Source organism: Mandrillus leucophaeus, unplaced genomic scaffold (genome assembly GCF_000951045.1).
Source record: "Mandrillus leucophaeus isolate KB7577 unplaced genomic scaffold, Mleu.le_1.0 Scaffold149, whole genome shotgun sequence".
Lineage (NCBI taxonomy): Eukaryota > Metazoa > Chordata > Mammalia > Primates > Cercopithecidae > Mandrillus > Mandrillus leucophaeus.
In genome coordinates, this window is record NW_012101465.1 from 4944223 (window position 1) to 4954991 (window position 10769).

At 39.0% G+C, this 10769-nt stretch overlaps 1 protein-coding gene across 3 annotated transcripts; it reads left to right on the top strand.

The window, feature by feature from the left end:
* Nucleotides 1-5740: 5740 nt before the first annotated feature.
* On the top strand, nucleotides 5741-10216 carry OXSM (3-oxoacyl-ACP synthase, mitochondrial). 3 transcript variants are annotated; one of them, XM_011974814.1, is made up of 4 exons: nucleotides 5761-5840; nucleotides 6679-7388; nucleotides 7638-7689; nucleotides 9774-10216. In XM_011974814.1, the coding sequence occupies exons 2-4, from the start codon at nucleotides 6710-6712 to the stop codon at nucleotides 10174-10176; spliced, it is 1134 nt and encodes a 377-aa protein (XP_011830204.1). In that variant the 5' UTR covers nucleotides 5761-5840; nucleotides 6679-6709; the 3' UTR covers nucleotides 10177-10216. The 3 variants fall into 3 exon arrangements, with proteins under 3 accessions (XP_011830203.1, XP_011830204.1, XP_011830202.1); XM_011974813.1 differs by having other exon boundaries at nucleotides 5741-7388; XM_011974812.1 differs by having other exon boundaries at nucleotides 6679-7689.
* The last annotated feature ends 553 nt before the right edge of the window (nucleotides 10217-10769 follow it).

Consider the following 10769-nt stretch of genomic DNA (forward strand, 5'->3'; position numbering starts at 1 on the left):
CACTTAGAAGATGCATCCCTAACTACTTTAATCCAGTCTCTGCCCCACCATGTCCTTGAAAGTGTACTTTACCACTGGCTTCCTTCTTTGCAGAAATTCCTTTTCAACCTCACCAAGTATTTGTCTTGACTTTATTTCTTAAGATAAGTGATTTGCCTGAATAACTTCTTTTACATTTCTTGATGTTTCATCTGTTTGCTTTTAAGACTTGAAATTTTCTTCCAGAATCTCCGAGCAAGACCCTAAGCTATGCCAATCCACTTCAATGACTATTCGTCTCCCAGATATACGTACGCTTTTAATAAATATGTAGATCTTTGGACCAGCTTCCAAGTATGGTATGTTCAACAGATAGTAAGTAGTATGTTGCTAGCTTCTGTAACTAAAATTTTCAGTGGCTTAACACAAGAGTAATTTCTTTCTGGCTCATATAACAGTTTAATAATGCAGGTGTCATAATGTCAGTGGACCCAGTCTCCTTCCATCCCTTAGAACAGGGGTCAAGAAACATTTTTCTGTAAAGGGCCACATAGTAAGTGTTTTAGGCTTTGTGAGCCATAAGGTCTGTCTCAACTATTTAACTCTGCCTCTACAGTTGTAGCTCCACAGACAATACCTGAAAATAAATGGACATGGTTATGTTCTAGTGAAATTTAATTTACAAATCCAGGCAGCCTGCTTGGACAAAAAAAAAAAAAAAGAAAAAAAAGTCACACCTAGTTTTAACCACATAAGCCCAGAAATGACATACAGCATTTTCTCTACCATATCATTGCTAAGAATGAGGCCTCATCAAGATAAAAGAGGGTATTTCAGTAAGGCCAGATTTACAAAAAATAAAAATAAAAATAAAACATAAAAAGATAAAAGGGGAGAGTCTGGGAAATGTAGTCTCCTATAACTACACAATGGATTGGGGGCTTGGGTCTGGGGATATAGCTATCATAAACTTTATTCCTCTTCATTTGGGTTTCTTTTTTCCATTGATACATTTATTTATACTTTACTAATTATATGAGAATAATATATATTATACAGTATTTGTGACTTTTTAAAATGCAACAGAACTTTTTTTATATTTTTCCAAATAAAAATTTAGGGGCTGGACATGGTGGCTCATGCCTATAATCCCAATACTTTGGAAGGCTGAGGTAGGTGAATCGCTTGAGCCCAGGAGTTCGAGACCACCCTGGGCAACATGGCAAGACCCCATCTCTACCAAAAAAAAAAAAAATAGGAGATTGTCTATATACAAAACACCAAAGTGGAAATGCTCTGGTATTGAAGCAGAGGTGTCAAGTAAAGGGCAGAAAGCTGCTAGCTCAGGCTTCCCTCTGACAGATAGAATGGTCATAGGGTACTTTTGTGGGGGAACAAAATGACTTGTTTTTCTCTTCATAATAGTTTGTTTCCTCAACTAAAACGCCATCTCATTGTAAGTTATCATTAGTTTTGTCTTCCCTGTTTGATTAAAAGTCTCTTGTGCCACCTGTCTCAGACTGCTTTGCACACAGCAGGTTCTGAATAAAGAGTTGTTGGTTAAGCACTTAATGTAGTCACACAATAGTGAATCCCTATACAAATTCCTGAAAGACTTCAACCCCTCTCCTTGCTAATGGTTTTTATGGAGGTTAACTTTTTAATATCACCAAATAAATCCTGGGAAAAATTTAGAGAGTTCTTTTTTCTGTTTTATTAAAGAATAGCGTTAGCCAGGCGCGGTAGTGCACGCCTGGAGTCCCAGCTACTTGGGAGGCTGAGAGGCAGGGAGGGAGAGGCCCGCAGCCGAAGCCCCTCCCAGAGGAGGGAAGACTCCCAAAGAAGAGAGAGGGACCGGGAAGCATGTAGGCTGAAGGGGTGCCCACAATAAGCGTGGACCCATTTGTCATTTTCCATTTGACCATGAAAGTAGAGAGGCAGGGGAATCGCTTGAACCCAGGAGGCAGAGGTTGCAGTGAGCTGAGATCGCCCCACTGCACTCCAGCCTACGCGACAGAGCAGGACTCTCTCTCAAAAAGAAGAAGAAGAAGAAAAAAAAAAGAACAATGCCATGATATGTCAACTCTAAAAATGATGTTTTTAATAAAGGTGAAATCCTGGAAAAAATATCTTTATTTTGGGACAAATATAAATAAAATAAAATAAAAGAACAAGAATTTCAATGCTGATTTAGTACTAGACCATTCTTTGGTTGTTTGAAACAATGATGGGTATAAAAGGTAGGGTAACTTACTCAGCTTTTCTAAAGGAAATGGAAGAATTAGAATATCTCCAACTTGACTGAAGTGGAGGAAGCAGCCAGGAAAAGGAGAGACAAAGTCCCTTATTATAATGGATTCCCTTAATAGCTTTATAAATGGCGGTATTCAAAAGAGATTATAGTTACTCAAGAACTTTAACGGAAGTGTTACTAAAGAGTTATTTGGAAGGACTTAAATTTCAGATGATTTTTTTAAAATGGTGATTTCTATGATTTTATGGACTGTACATTTTTATCACAATATTAATGCTATGGCATTGGTTTTCGCAAAAGTCATTTGGTGAGATATGCACAAAAAGTGCATGTGTACTCTCAAATATAAGGATGTTGACTTATTCATTCCATAATTCACTTACTCATCATATATTTATGAAGTGACTACTAGTTGCTCAGCACTGTGAAGGAGACAAATATGGTCCCTACTTTCATAGAAGTCATAGGTTTAGAGCAGTGGTTGGACAACAGCAGCATCAGCAGGAAACTTGTCAGGAAAACAAATTCTGAAGCTCCATCTTTAAAGGTGGGGCCCAGCAATCTGTGTGGTAACAAGCCCTTCAGGTGATTTTGATACACAGGAAACTTTGAGAACTACTAGTTTAGAGGGAGGGAGATTTCATTGCGGGCTGCAGTTTCAGTGATGGGGGACAATTTGAACAGAGGCCTTAAATTGAGAGGTTGAGAAGGTCAGAAAGGAGAGGACTTGCTAGCTGTGAGAGACTCCCCACCCTCCTTAAATCATGTACAGTATCCTAGTAATGTTTCCTTCTCAACATCTCCTACATCTCTCCTCGCCATTGCCCTCAGAGCCTCATCGTGTTGCATCCATTCTTAACTTTCTTCCCTGTGTCCATTTCCACATCCTTCCAATCCACCCTGCTCATTTGTGCAACATGATCTTTCTAAAGCAGCCATCTGATCATGTTGTTCTCCTGGTAAAAAGTTTTCTATGGCTCCCTCTACCCACATTCTAAAGTCAAATGGTGTCAGGAACCAGGCTGGTAACTTAAATATTTTAAGTGGCTTTGTTGAAGACAAAGAGGAGTAAGAGAGACTCCGGTGAAGGGAATGAGAGAGTTTACTATGTCCTTTCTAGAGGAGTTTAGAATCAATAAAAGAATGTTGCACTCCAAATTATGCTAGCAGAGGCTAGCATATGCTCTCTGAACTACAGGATTAAATCCAAAGTCCTCAGTATGATACCCCAGGCTTTTGTGACCTGGGCCTGCCTTACTCTCATGCTTTTACTGTTGCTTTGTCCCACACTTCAAATTTGACATGGGCCACATACTTAGCTGTTTGTGGAAGATACCATGACACTTCATTTCTCCAGGCCTTTGTTCTACTCTTCCTGCCAGGATGCCCTTTCCCACCCAATTTACTAGACAAATATTCATTTCCAAGATGCAGTTCAAGGATCATTTCTCTGAAGCCTTTTCTGATTTTGCAAGGTAGCACAGACCTCATTGTCCCTTTTGTGTTATAATAGTTCCGCTACAGCACCTGTTTCAATAGTTTGCACTTACTTGTTTCTAATGGGTTGACCATGAACTTTATTAGACCATGAACTTCTTGAAAGCAAGAGCCATACCTCTACTCATTTTTGCATTCAAACTTCAAGCATCGATAGGAAGAAAATGAATGGTTGTTGACAATACCAAAAGTACAGAGATGAGAAAAGTTAGGGTCAATCAAGACATGTATAGTATGAAAATCAGTTTGCTGGGTAGAAAGCTCAATAGAGAATGGGAGCCATAACTGGAAAGATAGTTTTGAATCAGATTACAAAGAATTTAAGGCAGACCTAAAAAGTCTTAATAGGAGGGTAGGATAAGCAGAGCCCATTTGAAGATTTTGGTGCAAGAAGACACCATGGGATTGTAGCAGGAAATACGGTACCAAATACGTAAAGCTATAAAATATCATAAAATTTCCCACCCTTTTCCAGATCAAAGGTGATGAGGTAGATACAAAAATGATGGTCTTTTTACTTTTTTGAAAGATTTTAATTTGTCACCTCTTAGCCAAGATGATTTGTGATATTACAAAAGAAATAGCACATTAAAATTGTATGTTTCATATGAGTTCAGCTTCAGAAAAAATATTGTAGGTATTTTCTCACTATTATTTTAAAGACAGCAATGAAAAGAGATCAAGTTTAGGTACTTACTCATCAAGTGTTAGTTTTTTTATAACACATGTGTTTAATTCTTCTTAAAGTAACTCTATTTGTCACTGAATGAGGATCATACTAGAGGTGACTGGTTAGGCCTGGGACGAAGGTCAAACTGGACTTTGCTTAATTATTTTAAACAAAATAGATTTCCAAATTCATTTAAATCCAGGACCAACCTGGAAAAGCTAAGCTTGACTCACATTCTTCTGTAGGGGTAGGAAAGAATGCAGAGGACTCTACTTGGAAACAGTGGCTTCAAGAGGCGTTGCCCAGAAAGAAACATAAATATGACTAGAAGGTCCAGATGAAGATTCTATGGTCAACCATTTTTCTAAAGAAGAGCAGGGACTAAACTCACGCCTGGGATAGCATGTGAAAAACAGATGTTCAATGAATACCATCTTGTCGACTTCTTGCTTTTTTTACGTTTTCATGTTGTATTTTCCCTTCATCGATTTGCAATCCGCTCTGAGCAAAGTTAATGAATTTTTCAGACACTTAGAAACAAATGTCTCCAGTGTTACAATGGGTATGATATTTTTAAGTATTGTCTCGAATCCGGTGATAATTTTTTTTTTTTAAGTGAAAGAAGTTTATTAGGAAAGTAAAGGAACAAAGAATGACTACTCCATAAGCAGAGCGGCCTGGTGACAACTTTTAAAAAGTAAAAACTTTACTACAAAAACATTTGTTTATTGTAGAAAAGCTTTATTAAATAAAGCTAAGCAAAAATGAGGGAAAGATCACAATCATTATACATCTTGCAGCTCTTTAAAGAATTATTTTTGAAAAAACGGATATACACTGTTTTGTAACTATGTCTCCTAACAAACAGTCTCAACATCTCATTAATAAATATTCACCCGTAGAGTTATTTTAAACGGCTTCATGGCATTTGGATGTACCACAAGATACACAACAAATTTCCTGATGTTGGCCATTTTGGTTAGTTCTACTTTACTCACAATTACTAATAACGTTCCGAGCTATAGCAATAACTTTGTGACTGCAGTCATTTCCTTAATTCTTTCTTACAATTCTAGTAGAATACGATGGTGTCCCTTCTCCGACAAAAAGGAATATTTGGGCATTATCACTGGCAAAGAAAAAATGCCTTTTTGATGGGTGAAAATGCTATCTCATCGCGTTATTTGCAGGTCCTTAATTATCGGCGAGTCACTGAGGTTCCGAGAGAAGAGTCTCTGCTAAGGCAAACAGCGACCCAGCCGCCTCCCAAGGTCTGACCTCCGCCAAGGTGACGCGGCGTAAAGTCAACCGGCGGAAGGGGAGTAGAACGGGATGCGTGCGCGGGAGCGCGCATGAGCGTACGTGCGCGTGCGCGTGCGCTCGAGCGCGTCATCGCCTAGGACAGTGGCGAGTGTGTCTGGAGCTGTAAACGTGTTACAGGTATCGCTCACTACCCTCCTCCTTCGACCCTCCTTTCCTCCTTTACAGTCAAATCAAGTCGGGGTTGAATTTCGAGAGGGAAGTCCGAGGACTTAGGGCCTGATTTCTTTTTCTGTCGCCATGCTTCTTCAGTTGTGTACATGTGTGGTGGTGACTGAGAGGCAGTACAGGGAGTGACTACGCCCTATTACTCCCGCCCCTGGCTTTTGTAGTACCCTTGAAGTGATCCACCAGTCCTAACCCCTCCTTCCACAGATGATTCAATTGGAGAAGTTTAGAGGGGTGGAAAGACTCGCCCCCTTCCCCCAGTCGCAAGCTTGGACACAGAGTCTGTTGCCAACCCACGTATCCAGACGCTCAGTCAAGGGCTCTTGGCCCTGGCTGGCGTTTTGAAAAGGCTCGTTTTCCTTAATTATTGAAGATTGATAAAGCCCACTTACTTAAGATAATATGCCCTGAAATGTGTTTTCTGTGCCACTGACACCAGAAATGCTATTTAGAAGAAGTTATCAGTAATCCTGACAAAGGATGCTTCCTGCAACTCATATCAGGCTGGAGGTGCCTTTATATTTTTCATTGAATTACTGTTTTGGTGAATCGAATGAATCATCAATTCATTTATTTGTCTTCAAATGTCTGAGGGCACTTACAGTCTAGAAAAGGAGATAAGTTTAAACAGGTAGTTTGATGTTAAGGTATAAATTGAAATTATGTAACATTTTCCCTGTGTTCGTTAGCAGCTCATATCAAGCACCCAAAGGAACACCTTGGATGTCTTTCCTTAGGCCCTTAAGCTATATAAAAGAATACCTCCCAGGTGTGTTGTGGTCTTTTACAGGAATGTGTTTCTGATCATCTGAATCTCAATCATGTCCAATTGCCTGCAAAATTTCCTGCAAATTACAAGCACTCGTCTTCTGTGTTCAAGATTATGCCAACAGGTAACAAGAAGTAAAAGGAAGTTTTTCGGAACTGAGCCAATATCCAGATTGCATAGGCGAGTTGTCATTACCGGTATTGGCTTAGTGACTCCTCTTGGTGTTGGAACTCACTTGGTTTGGGATCGTCTTATCGCAGGAAAGAGTGGAATTGTTTCACTGGTTGGTGAAGAGTATAAGAGTATCCCTTGCAGTGTTGCTGCTTATGTGCCAAGAGGCAGTGATGAAGGTCAGTTCAATGAACAAAACTTTGTGTCCAAATCAGATATCAAGTCCATGTCTTCTCCCACCATCATGGCCATTGGGGCTGCAGAATTAGCCTTGAAGGATTCTGGCTGGCATCCTCAGTCAGAAGCTGATCAAGTGGCTACTGGTGTTGCAATTGGCATGGGAATGATTCCTCTTGAAGTTGTTTCTGAAACTGCTTTGAATTTTCAGACAAAAGGTTACAATAGAGTTAGCCCATTTTTTGTCCCTAAGATTCTGATCAATATGGCAGCAGGCCAGGTCAGCATTCGATATAAACTCAAGGGCCCAAATCATGCGGTATCCACAGCCTGTACCACAGGAGCTCATGCTGTGGGAGACTCTTTTAGATTTATAGCCCGTGGTGATGCTGATGTGATGGTGGCTGGAGGTACAGATTCTTGTATTAGCCCTTTATCTCTTGCTGGGTTTTCCAGAGCCCGGGCTCTGAGCACAAACTCAGATCCCAAGTTGGCCTGTCGACCATTTCATCCAAAGAGAGATGGTTTTGTAATGGGAGAAGGTGCAGCTGTGCTGGTGCTGGAAGAATATGAACATGCTGTTCAAAGAAGAGCCCGGATCTATGCAGAAGTTTTGGGCTATGGACTCTCAGGTGATGCTGGTCACATAACTGCCCCTGATCCTGAAGGAGAAGGTGCCGTAAGGTAAAAATGGGTTTTTTCCTTCAAAATATTTCTCCAAATAAGACACTTTAATGGGAGTCCCAAATTACGGAAAATTGTAGTGTCTGGCCTTGGTGTACCGAATCTCTATTGTTTTAATTTTTAGACTAAACAAGATTATTTAATTCTTTGCTTAAGATATTTGAAGTATTTCAAAGCATTTGAACATCCTTACAAAATTGCATTTGAGTTAAAACCAGTGGAGTTGCGAAAAAGACCACGTGTGCCTTTGCCAACTTTTCACACCTCCATTTGTGCTTAAGCATCAGTGTGCTCCCTCACAAAGTCCTCTTCTTTGACCCTTCATCAGACTTGGAAAGTAAAGTCAACCCTTCTAGATGTGTCTGGTCTTTGCTCCATTTCAGCAGGATTCTGTTCTTTTCAACAGAATTCTGTTCTTTTCAAATCAGCACTTCTCAAACTATAATCACCTAGGGATCTTATTTAAAATGCTAATTCTGATTCTGTAGGTCTTGGGTGGTGCTTGAGATTCTGTTTTGTTTTGTTTTTTTAAAGACAGGATCTCTCTTTATTGCTTATGCTAGTCTTATCTCACTGCAGTCTCTAACTCCTGGGCTCAAGCAATCCTATCACCTCAGCTTCCTGAGTAGCTGGGACTACAGGAATGCACCACTGAGACCAGTTTTTGGTTTTTTTTTTTGGTAGAGATGGGGTTTCACTTTATTTCCCAGACTGGGAGATTCTGTAGTTCTAACAGGTGATGGTGATACTGCTGGTTTAAGGACTACATTTAAGTTAACTGTTATAGATTAGTGCTTTTAAAATGAAAATAAAAAAGTCCCTGATAATGTGTTAATAGATAGCTAATAGCTATTAAATCATACTATGTTTTACTTAGTTAAATTAGCCAGAGTTAGCAACCTTTTCTGTAATGGGAAAAATATAGTAAATATTTTTGGCTTTGTGGGCCATGGAGTCTGTCGCAACTAATCCATCTGCCATTGTCATGTGAAAGCAGCCTTAGACAGTATGTAAATGAGTGGGCATGAATGTGTTCCAGTGAAAACTATTTACAAAAATAGGCATCTAGCCAGGGCCATAGTTTACCTACCCCTAAATTATATGTTTGAATTTTTATTTTGTTTTTGTTTGATTGTTTTTCTTTTTTCTTTTTTTTTTTTTTTTTTTTTAATAGACTTGGGGTCTTGCTATGTTGCCAGAGCCAGAGCTGGTCTCAAACTCCTGGCCTTAAGCAGTCCTGCCTTGGCCTCCCAAAGTGCTGGGATTACAGGCGTGAGCTACCATGCCTGGCCTACTTTTGAATTTTAGTGAGTAGTTGCTGGTGCTAAAAATGTCAAGCATAGTAACAAAATAGATGAAGAAATGGTTATGTTCACAGGAAACCTTTCAGCGTACTTCAAATTATACCCTGAGCTGGCTGTTAAGAAATATATATACACACAAACACACATATGTACGTGTATATTTCTCTTAGGAACTAAAGGAAGATGACATCCAAAACGTTTTCAGAGGTTCTTTCAGATATATTTTTTTACTCTTAAGTTTGTTTGGCTTAGATTGCCTTTGTAATTTTTTGTTTAGAATTCTTATGGCCTAAATAAAGAGGATTTTGAAAGGTTATTTGAAACAATGGAACAGTAGATTATTGGGAAGTATGCCAAGTTTTAAATTTAAATGTGAAAAACATCATAATTACAATTCTCATAAAAAATTGCCACACTCCAAAAATCCCTGGAAGAAAAATTATTCTAGTCTTGGGTCAAGATGATATTTTTTCCCCAAGGAAAAATGCCAATGCAAATAAATGAAATTATATTTTATTTGAGATTATACAATCTTGCATTAGCTTGTGTGTTTAACTCTTGGTGATGAACCAGTCCAAGGTAGTGAGTGTGACTCATTATTCCCGTAGAGATGACATCCTAACTCACATGGTAATCCAAGATAGCATTCCATTAGTAGAATAAGGGATTCTTTTCATCCAGTGTACTTGGATACCTACATTTGTTTCACATAAGCCATACAGATGAAGAGACTTTTGTTAAAATTAAACTTGGTCCTGATGTCTTTTCTTGTTTTATTAGGTGTATGGCTGCTGCTTTAAAAGATGCAGGTGTACAGCCTGAAGAGATATCCTATATAAATGCACATGCTACTTCCACACCATTGGGAGATGCTGCTGAAAACAAGGCAATCAAACATCTCTTCAAAGACCATGCATATGCCCTTGCAGTTTCCTCAACTAAGGGAGCAACAGGACATCTGCTGGGAGCTGCAGGGGCGGCCGAGGCAGCTTTTACCACATTAGCTTGTTATTATCAAAAACTACCACCTACTTTAAACCTGGATTGTACAGAACCAGAATTTGATCTCAACTATGTTCCACTAAAGGCACAGGAATGGAAAACTGAGAAAAGATTTATTGGCCTCACCAATTCCTTTGGTTTTGGTGGTACTAATGCAACACTTTGTATTGCTGGAATGTAGAACAAATCATTTGTAATTAAATATGGATTTTTAAATGTTATATGTGAAGAAATTATATATTTATACATTGATACCCAGATATCCTTTATGTTAGGGTTTCTCAACCTTGGCACTAATAATATTTGGGTAAGATGATTCTTCGTTGGGAAAAGGGGGATTGTACTGTACATTGTTGGGTGTTTAACGCCATCCTGATCTCTTAATCTATTCCAATAGCACTCTCTTCCCCAGTTGTGACAACCAAAAGTGTTTCCAGATATTGCCAAATGTTTTCTGGGGGACAAAATAACCGCCATACCCCACCGCCTATGAGAACCATGGATCTATATTTTCCTAATACTTTAGGTCAAACAATTTTCTATAACATTTGAGCTGCTCCTGTCCCTTTCAACTCCTCTTTGCTAGGCAGGGTTGCTATACTGTAGAACTCCAGGCATACCATTTCCATACAATACATAGGAAGGAATATAACAAAGTTTGCATCAGCATTCTTTGAGTAAAACTGTCAGCCAGTAATGATCTATTTACTCCTTAAACACCTAGCCCTCTTTTCTTCATATTATTCATACTGTAATTCAGTATAATGAAATTTC